The sequence below is a fragment of the Ambystoma mexicanum genome, chromosome 1q, assembly GCF_040938575.1.
Source record: "Ambystoma mexicanum isolate Mex_15411 chromosome 1q, UKY_AmexF1_1, whole genome shotgun sequence".
In the NCBI taxonomy this organism is placed as follows: Eukaryota; Metazoa; Chordata; class Amphibia; order Caudata; family Ambystomatidae; genus Ambystoma; species Ambystoma mexicanum.
In genome coordinates, this window is record NC_090922.1 from 1536698181 (window position 1) to 1536720139 (window position 21959).

At 51.1% G+C, this 21959-nt stretch overlaps 1 protein-coding gene across 1 annotated transcript in view; it reads right to left on the bottom strand.

The window, feature by feature from the left end:
* The window catches only part of LOC138522745 (candoxin-like), a 141053-nt gene extending 122569 nt beyond the window's left edge, over positions 1-18484 (bottom strand). The window contains exon 1 of the mRNA XM_069635402.1: positions 18426-18484. Coding sequence (XP_069491503.1) covers positions 18426-18477 — 52 coding nt within the window. The 5' untranslated portion in view covers positions 18478-18484. The remainder of the gene's footprint in view (positions 1-18425) is intronic.
* Positions 18485-21959: the final 3475 nt, after the last annotated feature.

Here is a 21959-nt window from a genome sequence, read left to right on the forward strand (position 1 = left end):
GTATACCACAGCCAGCCTCAACACAGATTATGGCCCTCATTACGACCCTGGCGGTAATTTGCGGACATTACCGGCATGGCGCATTTAACGTGTCCGTGCTGGCCAGATACCGCTAAAAGCGGCACATTACAACCTCTCGGGCACGAGCATTGCGCTATGCCGGTAATGTAACAACCGCCATGGCGGAAAAGTACCAGAAACGCCACTTACCGGCATCGTATGCCGTGCAAATAGCGCATCCACCACCTCAGCCATCGTTATCAACGATCACCGCCATTAGCGGTGACCGCAAATAGCGGGAACCGCTATTAGCGGTGACCGCAAATAAGCAGAACCGGAAGTTGCGTCAACGCACAGGAATGATAAAGAGCACGGCGGCCATCTTCAAAAATACAATCCATTGCCATCCGCCTCAACCAGTGGACACCTGACCCCCACAACACCTGCAAAGCTTCATCTACATTAATCCATCCTCACAATGCCAAAAGTTGTGAAAAAAAGCGGAGAGCAGCTGCGGCAGGAGCGCTTCTCTAAGGAGGAGCTTAACATGTTGGCAGATACACTACAGGAACATGCCGACGTGGTGTTCTCGAACGAGATGACAAGGCCGGCAATAGCCCGTAAGAAGGCCATATGGGCCCTGGTCGCACAGAGGGTCAATGAAGTTGGCACTACACCCCGCAATGCACGACAGTGCAGGAAGAGGTGGGATGACCTACGGCTCCGCGTAAGGAGTATTCTTTCTGCCAACAGAAACCTGGCCATGGAAACTGGTGGAGGAGCACAGTCACCAATAAAAATGCAGCCGTGTGAGGAGACATGTGCCGCACTCATTGGCACCGAAAGCATCGAGGGGTTCAGAGACATGGAGAGAGGAGCCCCGACTTCATGTGACGCAGGTAGGTGCCTCTAATCCAGCCATGCCAAAGTCACTGAAGTCCAGATTGATGGGAATTGCAATGATGCCTGACAGGGTTAACACAACACATCTGCATAATATTGCCTACAGGCAGTTCCGACCTCCACCTTGTACACATGCAGTATGCACACCCTTTCCGTAGCCACCCACATGCCTCCATGCTTCTACCACCTAAAAGTATGTCACTGCCTCCAATTTGCAACATGTACCAATCAAAATGAATGCAGCCATCACAATGCCTGCTCAATGTCCACAGAGGCATCACTAACCCTTTCCCCCCTTTGCTCCACCACAGGCTCTCATTCGGACAGTGACGAGGAAGACACTGCCACCACACCTGCAAAGAAGGCCAGGCCCGATGTCACCACACAACAACCCACCAACTCTGCTGGAAAAACCAAAATCTCTCTGCAGCCAAAATCAACGACCACAACACAGGCCGGGGCACAGATGTCCACCAGGCCAAGCACCATGGTAGCACCAGCATCAGACACCCAGCAAGTGTTGATCACTGAAAGCACTGGGTCTGCCGGAAGCAGCACAATAGGCGAGTCTGCTGTCACCGCAGGTGGCTCGGACGATGATGCAGGGGATGCTGATGTAGTTGTAGGTCCCCCCACTGGCTACCTTCATTCCCCCTATTTGTCCCCATGCAGCCAGCATGTTGAAGGTATACAATGGCAATCCTCTGATAACTCTTGGCCAGCCACTCCATCCCCAGTTGAAAATGTGCAGGAGGGGAGCAGCACATTCAACATGCCACTGGCATTATCATCAGCCCAGAGAAACCAGGAGTCAATGGAACAAATAATCCAGCGCCAACAACAACTGTCCTCACTAATCAACCAGCATGTGGCCGAATGTGGGAGTGGTAGGGCCGAAATGCAACAATGTGCAGAGACAGTGAAGGCAGCAATAGTATCCACATCCAAGGACATATGTACAGAATTAGCCGCGGTGCAGCACGTGCTCGCAGCCCTTGTTCAGGTTTTCAGGGACATGCGTCCTTGTGACGGTCCAAGTACCTCCTCGGCTGCCAGTTCTGCCCCATCCAGCCCCGTCCGCAGATCGGCCATGAATCTGCGAAGTACAGGCAGGGGTTCCCCGGGTGCAGGGAGAGGGGGGGCAATAGAGACCGCCCAGTGGGACAATCCCACATGATGCACTACACCACAGGCATCCACACACTTTTGTGGGAAGTTGAGGGGGGGATGGGGTGTGTTGGGAAGTTGAGGGGGGTGGGGGGATGGGGTGTGTTGGGAGATTGACGGGGGAGGGGGTGTGTTCAATCAAATCACCTAATCAATACAGTTTGTGGTTATGCACAAATCACATGTGTGGACATTGATCATTGTGTACGTGTGCTTTATTTGTGAACGGTCCACAGTGTGCATGTCCCAGACATACACAGTGCTCCAAGTGCCATCTCCATGTGACACCCACCGTCCATGTGTGCTAGAAGCATTGGTTAATTAGAGTCTGATGCATGGCACTTCCTTACTGTGCATTGCTTCCGCCCTGAGGTGCTGCCCCATCCCCAACCTCCTCATCCTCATCGACAGGTGGTTGCAGTACAGCGTCAGGGGCAGGGGCAGGGGCACATTCCGTCTGATGCACATATTGTGTAGAATTACACATGCCATGACGATCTTTGCCACCTTCTCGTGGCGGTACAGGAGTGCCCCACCAGACCTGCTGAGGCAGCAAAACGGTGCCTTCAAGAGGCCAAATGTCTGCTCAATCACCACACGGGTACGTGTATGTGCATGATTAAAGTCCTCCTCGTGCCAGTTCTGTGGGATCCGGACTGGGGTAAGGAGCCACCTCTTCAAGGGATAGCCTGCATCACCTGTATGTGGGCAACAATGTGTGTGTCAATCATGACATCAGATTTCAAATCATGACATAACACCATGGCATGCATTCATCTCTTCCTTTGAACCCCATTTCCATGCACGGATGCAGTCACACGATGTGACCACTATATGTGTTTTCCTCTTATGGACTGTTTTGTATGCCTTCAGCCACTGTATGCAGGGGGGTCCAGTACCTTATGAGTGCCCATTCACTGTGTTAGTACATAGCGGTTGTTTTGGTGATCTGGCCGATGTCCATGTGTTATCAATGCTCTCATCATGGCACCATTGCTGTCAGCCTCATGATGACTTCACTGAGCACTAAAAATGTTGTCATGCAATTCATTTGGGCCTCTGTGTCCATGTATTGGTGTTTTGATGTTCATGTCCGTCATGTGGCTCCTTTGTGCGCAGTTATGGTGGACTAGCCTTTCAGTTGATGGTGTTTGGTGCCGTGTATTGGCTAAAGTCATTGGGCCTCATTACGAGTCAGGCGTTAAGGGGTTAACGGCGCCGTAAACGGCGCCAACCCTTAACGCCTGATTACAAGGTCCCTTAGCGCCATGGTGAGTTTAACGCCTGCTTTTTGCAGGCGTTAAAATCCATGGCGCTAAGGGACCATGGTGCTAATTACGCCACTGTAATTTACGGTGGCGTAATTAGCGCCTTCCCCACTCCCATTATGCCCTATGGGGCAAAAATGGGAATGGGGAAGGGTAAAATGGGAAATGGGGATTTACCACCCCACTCACCTTGGAATGGGGCGGTAAATCCGCCATCCACCATGGTGCAAACATAGTTTACACCATGGTGGTAAGGGTACGACCCAGGCGGTAACTTACCGCCTCGGTCATAATGAGGCCCATTGCATGTAGGTGCATTTCTTTGAGTTGGATGCGGTCTGATTTTGTACAGTGCACATGCATTTGGTTGTGTCATGGTTGGGATGCATCTTCATTCACATGATAGGGCTGCCTACATCTGGCATTATGTGGTCAGGTGTCGGCTAAAGTCTGCACTGCTTTAGAAGTGGAGCACGGACACTACCTTCAGTTGGGGGGGGGTGGCAGTGGGTGTTTCAATCATGCTGACGATGTTGTTGTGTATCATGTCCACGATGGTGGTGATGATGTCCCGGTCCAAACGGTACAGGGTGTGGATCTGCTCAGCAGTGAGTTTGAATGGACTGGCTCGGATGCGTGGGATTGGGGGCTGCCTGCGTGGTAGCACTGGCTGTGCTGGTGGGGCTTGCTGGCCCTGCCTTGCCCTCCTTCTCTTCCTGCGTCTCCTCTGTGCTGCCTGTTGTTGTAGTAGTTGTTGTTGCTGTAGCGCTTCCATTGCAATCAGGTCCTCCAGCCCCAACATTGCTAGTCGTATTGGAATCATTGTGGAGTGTGACTGGGTGTGGGAAGGGGTGGGGTGTGCTCCTTTTGTACTTGGCCATTCTGTATTGCCTCCACCTGTGCTGATTGTGTGCACCTATGACAGCTGGGAACACTGCACATGGCCATTTACGGTTGGTCCGCGATGGCGGTATTAGCACCATGGCGGTAAGGTAATTTACGGCCTTCACAAGGGCGTTAAGAGCATGTCCGCTCGACTCGTTATGTTCCCCAATTTGCACCATGCCGCTATTTCCGGCATGGGGGGTCACGTGCCCGCGCCCTTGGTGCTGTTAGCGGCACCGTTAACTACGGTGCCGCTAATTGCAGTTACTCAGATCATAATAGGACCTAGTGGTAAGCGATGCCGGTAATCCTTTACCGGCATCCTTTTTCACTTACTGCCAGGGTCGTAATGAGGGCCCATGAGTGTTATGTTTTTTTTATAAACAATAATATGGTTGCTCTAATAACATACATCTATTAGGGTTGTGTTTGGAAACGGTTGTAATTTCAGGGATTCTGAACACAGGTGCTAGTTTGTTATAATGGATTTGCTAACCTGCCTCTGCTTGTAGTTGTTTAAGGATGTAGAATGTGCAGTGTTTACATAAAATTCCCAAATGTGTGAATACTCCTGGAGCAACAACACATATGTAAAAGGAGTCCTCATCTATAGCCTATCTATAATAGGGAGCATCTGATCCAATACTAGGGAGCCCCATTATAGGGCTAACGGCATCCTGGGCTGTAACAATTAATTAATTTTTTGTTATCACAGACTCAGCACTTATGCATTCTTTTAACACCAGCTGGTCCATTCTCACCAGGGACCTCTTAGCAATGGGATTAATAGAGTGGACGCTCTCCTTAACCAGGAGTTATTTACTTTACAGCCTTAATATTAAAATGCTAATCTACTTAAAGCTATTATACCACTTTTAATGGATCTAGAAATACCAACTTAATCTGGGCCAGGGCATCCTGTTGTTATGGTATCCTAATGTTGCTCCTTAATTATATGCACTGGTGCGGGTCATTTATTTAGTTCTACGCATCTGCCCCTCGTCCCTCACAGGAGCTGATTAGATATGACCCTTGCACGCTTTGCAGGCTTTGAGTTGAAGGAACCTATGTAGGTACAGGTTGCCTTGGCAATCTTCTTTCATAGTGCTAAGAGCAGTTACCAAACTGGATGACAGCGGGTTGAAGATGAAATGTTTACGGCAACAGCCGTGCCTTTTTACTTATGTAGCACACACAGGCTGTTGTGTTAGCTTGCAGCGGACCCGGCTCCATTCCAAAATGCAGGCCGATTCATGGAAATACAGTCAAAAGTATCGCACGCGGCTGGCGCAGAGTGTTCCCGTGCGAATGTCTGCGCCAGCCGCGTGCGATAAAATCCATTTCAGCGCACATCGTATTCATGGATTAATCCTCCAAAACAAGCCGTGGCACAGAGTATCGCAGCGACCCTGCAGCAGCGCCAGTTACGCCCCCAAGAACGCCCTCGCGCAAGTTAAAGCCATCAAGATCGCAAAACCATCGCAAAGGGCTGCGCCAACCCTGTACCAGTGCGAGAAGTAACACACGCGACCTGGGGGAGCGTGTGCGTGTAATTCAGGGGTGCGCGAGAAGTTCCACACGCGATTGGCCTGTGCGCGTGTAATTCAGGGGCTCGCGGGTGCTTCCACACGCGATCGGCCTGGGGGAGCGTGTGCGTCTAATTCAGGGGTGCGCGAGAAGTTCCACACGCGATTGGCCTTGGCGCGTGTATTTCAGGAGCTCGCGGGTGGTTACACACGCGATCGGGCCTGGGGGAGCGTGTGCGTGTAATTCAGGGGTGCGCGAGAAGTTCCACAAGCGATTGGCCTGGGCGCGTGTATATCAGAGGTGCGCGAGAAGTTCCACACGCGATTGGCCTGCGCGCGTGTATATCAGAGGTGCGCGAGAAGTTCCACACGCGATTGGCCTGGGCGTGTGTAATTCAGGGGCTCGCGGGTGCTTCCACATGCGATCGGGCCTGGGGGAGCGTGTGCGTGTAAATCAGGGGTGCGCGAGAAGTTCCACACGCGATTGGCCTGGGCGCGTGTAATTCAGGGGTGCGCGGGAAGATCCACACACGATTGGCCTGGGCGCGTGTATTCCAGGGGCCCGCAGGTGGTTTCTCACGCGATTGGCCTGGGCGCGTGTATTCCAGGGGTTCGCGGGTGGTTTCACACGCGATTGGGCTGCGTGCGTGTATTCCAGGGGTGCACGGGAAGTTCCACACGCGATTGGCCTGGGCGCGTGTATTCCAGGGGCTCGCGGGTGGTTTCACACGCGATTGGGCTGCGTGCGTGAATTTCAGGGGTGCGCGGGTGGATTCACACGCGATTGGGCTGCGTGCGTGTAATTCAGGGGTGCGCGGGAAGATCCACACGCGATTGGCCTGGGCGCGTGTATTCCAGGGGCTCGCGGGTGGTTTCACACGCGATTGGGCTGCGTGCGTGTATTCCAGGGGTGCACGGGAAGTTCCACACGCGATTGGCCTGGGCGCGTGTATTCCAGGGGCTCGCGGGTGGTTTCACACGCGATTGGGCTGCGTGCGTGTAATTCAGGGGTGCGCGGGAAGTTCCACACGCGATTGGCCTGGGCGCGTGTATTCCAGGGGCTCGCGGGTGGTTTCACACGCGATTGGGCGGCGCGCGTGTATTTCAGGGGTGCGCGGGTGGTTTCACACGCGATTGTGCTGCGTGCGTGTAATTCGGGGATGCGCGGGAAGATCCACACGCGATTGGCCTGGGCGTGTGTATTTCAGAGGTGCGCGAGAAGTTCCACATGCAATCGGGCCTGGGGGAGCGTGTGCGTGTAATCCAGGGGTGCGCGAGAAGTCCCACACGCGATTGGCCTGGGCGCGTGTAATTCAGTGGCTTGCGGGTGCTTCCACACGCGATTGGGGTGCGCGGGAAGTCCTACACACTCGCCTACAACACATATTCATGGAATCGAACGTGGCCAATCCGGAAGCACGTACGCCAGCAGGAAGCAGGCGTACGTTGACCCGCACAGCATAAAAGTGCGCGCAAACAACAAACAAGCTCAGACGCCAGGATGAATATACCGTTCCTAGCAGCAGTGGCCGTGGGATATCGCAGGAGGAGGAGGATAGTCCGGGCCAGAATATTCACACCCAGAACCAGCCTTTTTGGGATGCCTGATGACCAGGTGTATGGGAGGTACAGGTTTCCACCTCACATTATACTCGACCTGGTCAGTGAGTGGGAGGATGACCTCACATCACCCACCCTTTGCTCCCAAGCCCTCAGCCCCCTGGAGAAGGTCCTCAATGTACTGCACTTCTTGGCCACTGGATCATTTCAGCGGACAAGTGCCATAGTGGGGGGGGTGTCACAGGCCACCCAGTCACGCTGCCTACACCAGGTCTTGGCCATCATCACTGCACGCCCATCAGTCCGCAGGCACATATACCTGCCCAGAACACCTGCAGAAAGGCAGGCTGTCGCACAGGAATACTGCAGGGTGGCACAATTCCCCAAAGTGCTAGGCGCCATTGATTGCACCCATGTGGCTCTACGTCCCCCCAGGGCAACTGAGCACATCTACAGAAACCGCAAGCACTGGCATTCCATCAACGTCCAGGTAGTATGTGATGCCAAGGGAATCATCACCTCAGTATATGCAAACTATCCAGGCTCAACCCACAACAGCTTCATCTACAGAATGTCTACCCTAATCCGGGACATAGAGGCTGGGCGGCATGGCGATACATGGCTGCTCGGTGAGTATAAATGCCACTGCGCGTGCATGCATGTCAGATACTGAGTAATGTCACAACCCCACTAATGATACCCATCACCACCTCCCCAGGGGACAGTGCCTACCCTCTCAGCACCCACATGATGACGCCAATTCGGAACCCCACCACGCCACCCCAGGTAAGAAACAACACAGCCCACATTGCAACCCGGGGCATAGTGGAGCGCACATTCGGAGTGCTCAAGTCACGCTTTCGCTCCCTTGACCGTTCTGGCGGGCAGCTGTTATACGCTCCCCCAGTAGTGTGCAGGATCATAGTGGCAGCATGTGTCCTGCACAACGTTGCAACACGCCGGGGCCTGGCCGTGGACATGGTGGTGCCCCCACATCCCCAACCACATGCACGCCCGCTGCGCATGGGAGGGGAAAGGGCACGGGGGAGGCAGCCCGCACGCAGCTGGTGGCTGATTACTTCACATAAAATCACACCCCTGTGGAGTGGGCACAGCCCTGGCACATACCAGCTGACAATCAATGATGACTCATTCTGACAATGATGATGCCTCAATGGAGAGTCACCTGTCACAACCATACCAGCCTGAGACTGTACAACTGGAAGTGTACCATTGTGTGCCACCCTACCTACACAAACACCACCAATGCTGTGTCATCAAAAGACACACTTCAATGATGCCAATATCACTACCACCATCAAAGAAAGTACATGACAACAGTGCCATGTCACCCAACACCTCTCCCCCAGGCCACCATCCATGTCCCCCTGCACCCCCACCCCCCAGCAGTGAGGGGCACCTGCCAACAGGCCCACACTCATCTCCACCATGGCATGCCATGCAATGTGAGAGCAAACAAATTCATACCCCAAACATTACACAAGTGCCACAGAGTACAGTGTCCCAAATGGAAACTGCCCACACACAGTATGCCCACATACATGTATAAATAACAACAAACATGACCAAATACTAAAGGATACGTTGACCTACAACCTGTTGATGCCAGCGCATCGACCACCTCCTACTGTACAGTGTCGGTGCCAGCCACATCTGCGAGTGCACTGCTAACAACATGAACTCCATCTCCAAAGTAGACGGGCTTGTGAAGACATGAGGACTGACCCTGCAAATTAGGAGGGAGACATGGAAGCACAAGCACACATCAATACACCATGCAGTGTACAATACTACTACAATATGCACTAGGAATGTATACACAGTATTGACTACAGACTGGCCACATAGCTCATGGGATTCCAACGTCACTGTGTAATTCACTGTCATTTGGGCACACCCTTTGCAAGCCCATGGAAACGGGAAGCAGGAGGGGTGTGTGTCTCACAAACCCAAGCATCTAACCCAAACTCAGGACAAGCCTGCATGTGCCCAACGGAACACAGTGGAAGCCCACGGGAGCCACACAAGGCAACACACTGCACCTCAAAAATCAAAAAGGAAAAATCAAAAATGGCCATGTGGGGGCCAGGGGGAGTGGGGGAGGCCACCCAGGAGGTCCGAGGACAGGATGCTCACCAACAGCCACCTGGGTGAATGTTGCGAAAATAAAACACCTCCATGGGCTCATGGCCTGCACGGCTACTAATTTGTGGGAGAATCACTGCCGGATTCGCTCTCCTCGACCTCTGCTGCTGCCACAGGAGGTGGTGGTGCTATGGGAGGCAGCCCACGCAAAGCCCTGGTGTGGTCCTCCATTGCAGCAAGCATGCGGGTGTTGAAGGCCTCGTTCTGGAGGGATATGGTGCGGAGATCCCCATGCAACACCCGACGTGTTGCCCGGACCTCCGCACGAGTTGCCTGCATCTCTGCCGAGAGCGTACGGGTGACGCGCTCCAGCAGCTGTTCTGTCCTGGTGAGAGTGGAAGCCTCAAGGTCCAGTAGAGTCTGCCTGAGGTGCTGGACCTCCCCCCTCAGGGCTTCCCCCTGTCCCTGGGCATCTAGAGAAATTGATTCCCTCAGATTGTCCAGGGCCGCCTGTCTGTCCCTGTTGGACGCCAACATGTCCTCCCTTACTGATTGGCAAATGGAGGCTGTTGCCTGCTCTAGTAGCTCCCTCTGCCTTTCTGGGGGGACAATGGAAGTGGCCACCCTGTCCATGGCTTGAGCAATCATTTCTGATGATGCTGCCTGTTGGTTGGCCATACCATATATGGATTGCTCCCATACGGTATTGCCAGGTGGCGGACGGCCACCGCGTTGGCGGGCACCACACCTGTCTGGGGCAAGGCGAACTGCGCCTCGCTGTGTCGGCACTGCCTGAGGCTGCAGGACTGCATTTCCCCTCTGATCTGCTGGCCCAGGAACAGGATCAGATGTTGCGGAGTGTGGCCCTGCATCTGTAACCACCACAGGTGCACCTACCAACACTGACATCCCCATTGTGGGCTCTACCCCTGGTGCAGGTGAGTCAGACAGAACAGTATCCCTTTCATGAACACATACCTGCGAATCCACATGGGTCTCATCCGAATCAACACCTGAAAAGAGTTCTGGGGAGGTGCACCCATATACAGCCCTGGATAGAATGCCCTGCAGCAAGAGTGGGTTCTCACCCACCAACACACCACGTCCCCCACTCGTGCTCGAACGTGTCAGAGATCCCTCCTGGGTGAGCACCATCTCCTCACCCTCAACAGCATCAAGTGCGTCATCCTCTGAAAAAACATGAAAGACAGAAAATGGAAACAGGCATTAGCACCATGACACACAAATAGGCCAGACAAGCTACAGGAAATGTACTTGATAGACACATGTCGCACATGACTATGTCCCTCACATGCATGCACTGTCACTGAGATGGAAGGGGAGGTAAATGTCAGACACTGATGACACCAAGATGGAAGGGAAACACATCAGATGCATGCTGGCTAGCAGTGCCATCCCACAGTTGGCATGTACCATAGGCATGTCATATTTGTGAGAATAGGGCAGTGTGATGTGCAATAGAACTGGGGGTATTCCTACAATCAGCCAGAACGTGCACAGCGAAATACGGAACAATGTTGTTGCATGTTGCCACTTCAAGGTCAACTGGCGCAATATAGTGGCAAATGCCTGCTGTGGCCAGAAGGGACACTGCAATACCCAAATCCCAGGGGGCAAAATGCATTGGATGAAGCACATGGGTGACCAAAACCACTCAGGCACACACACCCTGACCTGGCACCCACCCTGGACCCCTCCCACATGCAACGTACACATGGATCACACACACATGCATGTGCACTCACCGGACAATGCCTCGTAATCTGGAAGTTCTCCCACACCTTGGATCTGCTCCTCTGTGACGTAGGACCCAGCGACATTCTCATGTGGAGTGAGCTCAATGTCCTCTACTGGAGACCCACCTCCAGTCACCAGAGTTGCGGCATGACTTGAGGCCAGCTTACTCTTTGCCCTGCGCTTCAGGTCATTCCATCGCTTGTAGCACTCGGTAGCTGTGCGCCTCATAAACCCAAGGGAACTTATGCTGTCCGCGACGGCCTGCCAGTGTGCCTAACGGCGAGCAGGTGTGATCCTAGACCCTGGAGTGCTCAACATTTCGGCGTCATGATCGGACACATACTGCACAAGTTGATTCAGTTTGGCATCATTGAAGCTAGGCTTCCTCGGCGTGCCGGACTGTGTAGCCGTGTCGGGGGCATCAGCCTGTAGTGCACGTGCACTCTTCCTCTTCCTCTTGTAAGGTGGTGTGGACTGTGAGTGGCATATGCCGCTCTGGCCACTCGGGGCAGGAGCACCGGTGGACTGTGTCGTAGTGTGCAATGGCACACTGACCATCTGACTTCCTGCAGGCATTAGCTCGAGTGTGATAGTGGCAGGGGGAACCTCAGACTGACGGACTGGGACCAGCACTGTCCTGGCTGGGAGAGTCAGAGCTGGGGTGGACGGAGCTGCAGCTGCCCCTGCAGCCTTCCCACCCCGCCTACTTGGGGCAGCAGATGACATGGCTGCCCCTGATACACGTGGCCTGGTGACACTGACTGGCACGGCCACCCGTGGCCTAGACTTGTGGACCTGGAAATCAGTCTCGGAGTCAGCCTGTGCCAGGTCAGGTGCCACAATGGACGGGTCCAACAAGGGCTGAGCATCGATGGTGTCAGCCACGTTTTCCTCAACCATGGGGGGGGGGCATGGGTCTCCCTGACTGGTCCTCCACACGTGGGGTTCTAGGGGTAGCCTGCAAATCCCGGCCACGTCCCCTACCGCGCCCACCACGCCCACCTCTTGAGGGTCGGCCACCTTTGCCACCCTTACCTCTTGCTCGCCTCCCAGACATGGCACTGATGTAGCTGTGTGTATGGGAGTAGCAGGGAAGTATTGTCCTGGGCAAATGGGGGTCAAAGGGGTAGGGTACTAGATGGTATTCGTACCCTAGTGCACTTGCAAGGCTGAATGGAACCCCTGGGGTAAGATGACGGGTCACGCAATGCACAGGCACCCCAATTACAGAAAATGACGTGCAAGCGACCCCTCGTAGACCACGTGCGTGTAAACAAAAACACGCACTACGCTGTGGCACCCAGAAACACAATAATGAATGTATGCGTGTCACACGCAGCCTACAATGACCTCTGAAGGGGTACGCGACATACGGGGCAAGCACTGTTGGAAAATAGGTGCGCAACTCACCGTCTGCCTGGAAAAAGTGCGTGAAGTACACGTGCGTGCGCGCGCACGCGTTGGCAACCCCCCCGCCAAAAGAAGCATTGTACGCTGTCTGAGGAGACAGGACTACAGGAGAAGTGAACGCTGTCTGAGGGAACAGGTCCAGAGAAAAAGAGAAAAAATAAAATCTGACAGAGGTAACAGGGAGTACGAACTCGAAACGCTGTGAAGTAATTCGCGTGTGAACCGACAAGAAGTACAGATTTCACCCACTCGCTCTCCACGAAAAGCACGTACAAGGAAATGACGTCCTACACGTACCTTTTAAACCGGACCACACGTCCAACGTCACTTCCGCGTATACGTGCTAAGGACCTATTACAAGTGCTGATACTAGGACGTGCAGTTCATGTCACAGACGCGCCTGCGCTGTAAGGGCCTTTGGTCCAATGGATTCGCGCACCCAGCCAATACGCGTGTGGTACTTCTCGCGCACCACTGGAATACACGCACCCAGCCAAAACGCGTGTAGAACTTCGCGCGCACCCCTGAAATACACGCGCCCAGGACAATCGCGTGTGAAAACACCCGCGAGCTCCTGATATACACGCACACGCTCCCCCAGGCCCGATCGCGTGTGAATCTTCTCGCGCACCCCTGAAATACACGCGCCCAGGGCAATCGCGTGTGAGAACACACGCGAGCCCCTGATATACACGCACACGCTCCTCCAGGCCCGATCGAGTGTGAATCTTCTCGCGCACCCCTGGAATACACGCGCCCAGGACAATCGCGTGTGAAAACACCCGCGAGCCCCTGGAATACAAGCACACGCTCCCCCAGGCCAGTTCGCGTGTGAATCTTCTCGCGCACCCCTGAAATACATGCGCCCAGGGCAATCGCGTGTGAGAACACCTGCGAGCCCCTGATATACACGCACACGCTCCCCCAGGCCCGATCGCGTTCGAATCTTCTCTCGCACCCTGGAATACACGCGCCCAGGACAATCGCGTGTGAAAACACCCGCGAGCCCCAGAAATACACGCGCCCAGGCCAATCGCGTGTGGGACTTCACGCGCACCCCTGAAATACACGCACACGCCCCCCAGGCCCAGGCCGATCGCGTGTGGGCCTTCTCGCGCGTGTAGGACTTTGGCGCACATTTTTTTCCTGCGCAGGGACGCTACCGCCTGCTTTCGTGTGGCGGACATGTATGGGCCTGTGCGCGTCTTTGTCCGTGCGCTGTTTTTCCCTATTCGATTCCATGAATACGTGTTGTAGGCGAGCGTGTGGGCGTTCTGCGCACTTGCCTCCTGTACTTCCCCCGTGACGCCCACATTTTCACGAGTTGTTCCCCATTCTGCATGTGACGCCCCGTGTTACGCCTACTTTTGTTCTGTGCGCCGCGCTATGTGCGAATTCGCTGTGGCCTTATCGCACGGCGTTCGATGACCAGTGCGCCAGCGTGCGCCGCGCACTTTCTCAGCGCACATCCCACATTTCGCGCGTGCCCGTGCTTCCATGAATGGATGTGCGCTGTTTTCTGTGCGATTTTCTGCGATTTTTTCTGTGCCACTGCGAATCGCATGTTTTCGCACGCGTGCGCCGATTTTTCCGCGCACATTATTTCCATGAATCGGCCTCATGGTGTCTGGCATCGCACTGTTAAACACTTCTGCCAAACGCGGCGTTCAGGATTAAAATCTGAGCAGATCGCGCAGTAGCTTGTGAGTCTAGGAGCTATGCCGAAAGGTGACTAATATAGGCAAGAGCGGGCCAGTTATTAGTTCTTTCTTCATGCAGACATTACACGCCCAACGTGGCACAAACACATATATAACCCCGCTACCTATATTTCTTTGTTACAGTTTCAAAATCAGTATTCATTCCATTGGTGGGTTTACAAGAGGTTCTAGGTATGCTTTCTCTCTAACACATTTAGGTGCCTGGGCTGGTGATGGGGGTCCTTACTTCCACCAGGCGGGCTACCTAAATCTAAACATCTTTTTACATTGAGTTTCAGAATTAACTTACCTCGAGGGTGACATGCTGTCCTTTCTATTTAGAGTGCATTAGCAGGAATGCTTTGTTTGTATTGTATGAGCTTGGGGATAGTTTTCCAAATGGAGTAAACCCCTCCCCTCTTCTTACAGGCACCGCCTGGTCTCAGACACAAGTCATTTACCTATAGTTCTTTTTGACAGGTTATTAATCGAGCTAATAGGCATTTACTCCACCACGGCAACTCAATGGTAGGCAGATAAATATGGGCTAACAAGCCACAAGGGTAGGCATGCAGGGATGCCTACCCAATCATAGTTTGGAAGTGTTCACTTTTCCCATGCATGCAAGATCAAACTGATTTCACACAATTCCAAAATGTATTAGCTCTTATCTACATTGGTCGATCTTACATAAGGGCTGTTGTTTCCTTTTTGTCGATTAAATAGATACTCACCATGTGGTTGCGGAGACACCTCCTCCAAGCGTGTGTATGCGTGGTCACCTTTGGGCATGGCCATGGCTCAGATGTGTAACTATTTGTAGTTTAGGCACTGCATATTTTCAATGGATTATTTGCAATTGTTGTAACATGATTGTTCTTTTGAGTGTTTTTCTTTCCCCATATTTCTTGTTTGGTTCGATGTTGTTTTTTACAGTTTGTTTTATATTGTGCCTCAAGTTGGATTACTATTGTTCAATTACATTGTGGGTCTGTCACCTCCCCTCATTCCTGAATTGTGCACCCTGTTTTGAATAACATCTATTATTGTCATGCATATTTTCGTTGGTCTCCTCATGGTGGTTATCCTCTTTTGACACTCTATTGAATATTGCATGGTGTATATGTTATTGTATTTGTAAACATCCTGACAAAAGACCATGAGCTCGAATAACGTGTCGCTGTTTCTTTCCTTTTTGTCGTTTGAATAGTTAAACCATCCATGCAGTGCGATTGTGTTTTGCTTAAATCCATGCTACTTAAGAATTCCACCATGATTGCCCATTCCTTTTGCTGCCTCAACATCTCTTCAACATGGCGCCCCGATGATTGCACTCTGCAGACCTACCTGAAGCAGCCTGATGCTGCAGTATGATTGGCCAGTGTCTACATCTTAGTGGCCAATCCTGAAGCCCGCAACCAAACAGCGGTCCCCCTCTCCTAAGGCCCCTCTCCAACGGCCCCACTACTAAGGCTCCTGTCTGTGCCTGTCCGGGCCTGGCTAGACTGGTTGCTCCCTGCCCCCCAGTTGTTCAACCTCCAGCTCTGCAATTCCTGTTGAATTCACCTGAACTTGGGGGCTGACTATTATCCCTCATGTCTGGTCCACCAAAAACCTCAAAACACTCATGCAGACTTTCTTGTGAGTAGGCAGCACTCCTAATTTCTTTACCTTGTGACTTTACATCTGCTGCTACTTATGGTGTTGCTGTGTTTAGTGTGCCTTGTTTAAAAATTGAATGTAGGCCTTTTTTACATGTACTGCCGCTTATGGGTTTGTGGTGTTTGGTGTGCCTTGCTTAAAAATCGAATTTTGGCATTTTTACATCTACTGCAACTTTTCGTTTGGTTATGCATAGTGTTCGTCCCCTTTCCCCCTCTCACCCCTTCCTTTTCCTTCTATGCGTCTCTTGCACTTATTTGCTTTGTTCGTCTTATCCTATACCGCTCTCCCCTCTCTCCTTTGTTCAAATATAGCTCTTGCCTTATTGTGACGACCGTAACACATGTGCAATATTTTTTGTCATATGTTGTAACAGTTTGTTTTCCTCTTGTCATATTTTGTACCTCTAAATGCATGCACTTGCCTATTCTGATTATACCAATACACATTAAGTATGTAAATCTGTGTTCTCACCCTCCCTGCATTGGAGTGCTGTGAAACACTTGTTAAGAGTATAAGCGCTATATAAATGACCAGTAAATAAATACATTCTCCTGCTTGTACAATACTTTTGTATGGCAACTAGATGAAATCAGTGTTGTAGTTGCTTCTCTTTTTTTCTGAAACATTTTTGTCTCAATTTGATTGTTAATCAGAATTTCTAGACCCAAAAATGATATTTTTGTTTTATCATATGTCAGCAGGAATGAGGCGGATGAGGTAATGGGCTAAGAGGAGGAGGGAGCAACTGGCCTACCTCCCCCACGGATGAAAGACACAGGGTACCAAAGGGGAGATGATGCCAACTAAATCCATAGTGCCACCACGAGAGCCGAAGACTGCAAGGTGCACTCAAAAGAACAGGACCTGATGATCCGGAGGGAGTAAGGATGCGATTGCCCTGGAGCCACTAGAGAACAGTTTTTTTTATTTTTGGGGGGTATTTTGCATTTATAAAGCACTCACACAGCCCGTGGGCATCGAGGTGCTGTTACAGGAACTGTTTGTTTTTTAGTTGCGTACTTTTTTTGTGTATTAGTTGCGTATTTATATCACGCTTAAATACCCAAAGGTTTCTAAGCACGGACCCAGGGATCGAACCTGTGTTGCTTCGTGTCGCCTTGTTTCCAAGGCGAGCACGTTGCCTCTGAGCTATCCTCCTGGGTGGTTGGGGTTAGGGAGCGGAAGGGGGGCGGGGGGGTTAAATGGTTTGTTGGGTGAGGGAAAATCCTGAAAACTTGTTTGGTGTCTTATACTGTGGTAATGCCCGCAGGAATTCTGCGTTGAGTTGGAATTGCCAATGAATCAAACTGAATTTGAAAAAAAAAAATCCACCCTTTTTTAAAATTGTGATTCTGGTTTTTCCCAGATGAATAGAATGTCATCCATCATTCTCGGCCATTTTATTATCTGGGTTTCATTGCATGTATTGATGTAAGTTTATTCTAAAGACCATGAGTACATTGACTACTGAGGGGAACATTCAGACCCCATAAGCACTCCTTTCAGTTCTTGATATACAAATCAAAATATTGCATAAAATCTGCTATTGTTATGTTCATTCTTGAGCTATTATTGCAATGAGGAGGATCCTTAGGATTACCGCACAGGGTAACAGTCATTACCGCATGCAATAAACCCATCATAAACCCTGCAAAACGCATGAGGAAGTCCTTTAATATCATGAGCTATTTCCTAGTGCTTGTTACATGTAGGAACCAAAGACTGTTTAATTTTACTATAGGGTAGGACTAAAGTGCCTTCTATTGTATGTGTTGTTTGCTTATTCACCCATTGTCTCTGCATGGCCACGCTAATCCCTATGACCATTCCAACCCACTTCCAGCCCCTCCTTGCCCAAAATGCATCCTAATGAGATGTGCCTGAGTTAGCTTTATCAGTCAGCAACATCCAACTATTTCTTGATGTTATTTCAAAGCAGTCATCTGAGAGCCTGACTTAATTGGAGCTGTTAATGTGTCATGCATGTCATAAGTGAGCCTTTCACCACTTGCTGTATAAGCCTGTATATGCCTGTCCTTGGCTGAAGCCCTCTTAAATCAAGCATTATCAAGTCCATTGGTTTTGGCATTAGAACGGCATTTGCCAGGCACTGCTAATATATGCCCAAGTACTCGCCCCATTTTGCAGCTGCTACCGTTAATAGCCAGTTAGTACCATTACTGCAGTGCACGGCAAACCCTTACCCCATTTCCACACGAAGGGGTTGGTGGTTGCCAATGCTTGTTTCTTTTGTTGGTAAAATGTGCAATGTGTTTTGCTTCCCGATAAGCAACTCTGAAGCTTCATGGAAACTACATGGGCGGTAATAGCGGCGCAGTGTGTATAACAGAACACGTTGCCGCGCTCTTGACTCCGTGGTCTCATCTTCTATTCTTCTTTTTCAAACCCACTCACATAAGAACCAGAAGGTGGTCTTTACCACCCAGACGGATCCATAAGGCCTGCCCAGGTCTTACCTATCTCAGCCAGCAGGGCGGCAGCCAGGAGCGTGGCAAGGAACAGCTTCATCTCTGCAGTGCTGCGGAGCTGTTCAGTACTGTGTGCCCGGGACCCTTATATAAGTTTAGATTCTGGTTTCATGTCATGAAGAGGAGGGAGCAGGGAGGTGAAGAGGCCAGCCTTCTGGCAATGTTCTTCCATTCCACAGAAGAGCCTTGTACTTAAGATTGATTTCTGTGCACTGCCTCTCACTCATCTCAGGAGGCCTTCGGACTGGCAGCACACACCTTGCCAGTGCTAAGGCGTGTGCTGTAAGCTAGAACATTCATAATTCATAAATAGAGGAAAGTATTGTCAACAAACGTCCAACAGTGGCCAAAAGCTTTCTGAATCCAGGCGCTGCACTACAGGCAATGGGACGCAGTATTCTCCCTCTTTGCATGAGAGTTGAAGTAAAGGCAACTGGACACTGTAAGAATATTGCATTTGCGACACTACTCCGAGCAAGAGGTGCACTCCTCCCCCACCCCAGAACAGGTACAGTCCCCATGGGAACCACCACCACCAACTCCCAGGCCAGCTGGATAGAGAGGGCTCTGCACCTGTAAAATAGATTAGCTGTTAACTGGAGATGGGTTACACCTTGCGTTCTTACCTTACTACATGTGGACAAAGGCAACAAGGTGGATTTTTTAGAGAACCCAACGGGGACTCCTTTTTATTTATGAAAACCCTACAACTTTTCGTAAATTAGACTTTCCTATCCCCTAAAGGAATGTTCTTTTCTAAACTTGTCCTGGTTTAAGTTCATTCAGAAAAGGGAGGGGTCACAGGGAGAAGATTAGCATGTGACTGGAAAACCATACCCCTTACCTGTCATCGGTAGCACCCACTGATGCGTGATGCCAGAAAGTGGACTCCATGGGTGGTCCCAAACTGCCTCCCTTATTTAGCCTCCCTTGGGTGTCCAGCCAGGGAATCCAGCACGGACGTTTGCAGCAAAGTGCCAAAAGCAGAAAGGACAGCCGCCTGTTTGGGCCTGTTGGGGCTAGGAAGGGCCGAGGGCCAGAACCCCTGCTCAGGCCATGACTTCAGCAAGCTCACCCTTTACCTGGCCTGTGCTTCCACGCATAGAGATCCTTCCAACAACTGACTATCCATTCACCTGATAGTTTCTGTCACCTCACACGACCAAGGGAGTCTGTTATCTGTCCTTTGGTTATCTGTAGCTCCATTCTAGCCCAATTAACAACTTACACCTTCTTAGCCAGCCATCCACCCCTTGCACTCCACTCGCCCACCTACCCTCCCTCTTTCTTGGGCTGCGCCCTGTCTCCTCTTGCCCATTTCTTCTACCCTTCCCCATGCATCCTGATTTATCGCCATCTCTCCTTTTCCTCCCCCTCTCTCACGGCCTTCAGCTGCAACTTGGAGTTAGTTCCGTATCAGTATTCAGCCTCCCCATCTTCATCCTTCCTCTCTGCCCCTGCACCCCTCAAATGTGACGCTCCTGTGCTCCGAGGATCTCCAACCTCATGTATCCCTCTCGCCTACTGCACAGCACCTGCTCATCACCCCCACCTCCAGTAACTCTTTAACTTGGCCTCTGGAATGCACAATCCCTCTCCTTCATGCCATGTTATGTTAGGTTGCTATATACTCTGCACTGCTACCACCCTGGGGCAGTCTACAGGGGCTTGCACGACTCTGCAAGAGAGGCGAGTGGGGGGGTTAGTGAGGATAGGACGAGTGTAAAGGTTCAAATCCAGGAGGAACAGAGATGTGTAAGTGTTGGTTTGCATGTGGGCGTTGGTGCGGAAGGGTCTGTGTGTTGTAACCGTATGGGAAGACTCAGTGCCTCAGTGTGTGCTAGTGTTTGTGTTGGTGTTAGTGTGATTGGGGTGGGTTGTAGTTTGTGCGCCCTAGTTATAGATAGTGTACATAAGGGATCCAGAGTCATGGGTGGCCGTAGCTTAAAGACTATCACGTATCCTGGTGCCCACTTGTGTTGTTGGCGGTTTTATGGACTATGTAGGATGGTACACTCTAGGTGTGCTTCCAGCATCTCAGAGATGGAGGGTGCGAACATAGGTTTGCTTCCTGGTTTGTTTATGTGTAGTGTGGGTAGCCCAAGGTCTGTTACAATGGCGTTGGTTATGTTGGAGGAGCTTGAAGGGGAAGTGGGTTAGTAAGTCTGTCGGTTTGTTGGAGCATCTGGTGTGACTATTTGGTTGCCACTTGATGCTAACTGGCCAGGTTCTTGGTTGTGGTTCATCAGCCCATCTCGCTTCCTCTCTGGCTGTTAGTCTGAGATGATGTTTCTGGCGGTGTCCCTTTGCGGTTGTCATTGTTTATTGAATAGTCAGGTTTTCAGTCATTTCCTGAAGGTGATTTGGTCTTCTGTGGTTCTCATTTCTTTGGGCATGGTGTTCTAGAGGTTAGCAATTAGCCGTGAGAATGCTGTTCTGCCGATTTTCCTTTTTTCATGTTGTGTCTCTATTTGTAGGTTGTTCCGGGATCTTAGGTCCCTTCTTGGGAGTTACCAGGTAATTATGTCTTGGAGGAATTCAGTTCCTTGCCCGTGCAATGCTTTGTGGGCGATGCATAGTGCTTTGAATTTAATGCATTGTTTTACTGGTAGGCAGTGCAGGATTTTCAGTGCTGGAGTGATGTGGTCTCTTCTGTTTAGTCTTAGTAGGATCCTGGCTGCTGTATTTTGCACCCTTTGGAGTTTCTTGGTGAGTTTTTCTGGCATTCATATGTAGAGGCTGTTTGCATAGTCGAGTATCAGGAATATGAGTGTGAGGGTTCTATGGGGGAAGGAGAGGTCGGAGAGTAATTCTCTGAGTTGTCAGAGGAGGAAGAAGCTTGAGCCATGAGTATTCCTAGGGTATTTACTACATCGGTTGGTGCCGGCTGCATTTCCATGCAGTCCGGCAAGTCCAGTTGTGGGTTACATCTGTCTAATCCGGCAGATGAGAGCATTATTTCTGTTTTTGAATGGTTCAGTTTGCGGTTGTTTGTTGTCATCCAGTTGTAGATGTCTGTGAGGCAGTTGTTGAGGCTGTCATTTTGTTCTTGGGTTCAGTTTGTTTTCACAATCAGTTGCGTGTTGTCTGCGTGGTTGTAGGCGGTAAGTCCGTGGGTTTGAATGATCTTCATTAGTGGACACATGTAGATGTTGAAAAGCAGAGGAGAGAGGCTGGATCTCTGGCGGTCTCTGCAGGATATATTTTTGGTTTTAGAGGAGAACTGTGGTGGGTAGGTTCTTTCGGTCCGGTTTGCTAAAAATGAGTTATGCCACTTTAGTGTGGATTCCTGTATGCCACATTCCAACAATCCTTTAATTAGTGTTGCATGGCTGATTGTGTCGAGGGCCACTGATATGTCTAATAGTATGAGGGCCGATTGTGTGTCATCATCTGCATTTATTTTCAGGTTGTCCATATTGATAGGAGTATTGATTCTGTCCCTCTCATTGGTCTGAAACCAACTTGTAACCGGTCGAGAATTCCGATTGTGTTGGCGTATTTAAGTAGGATCTTGTACAC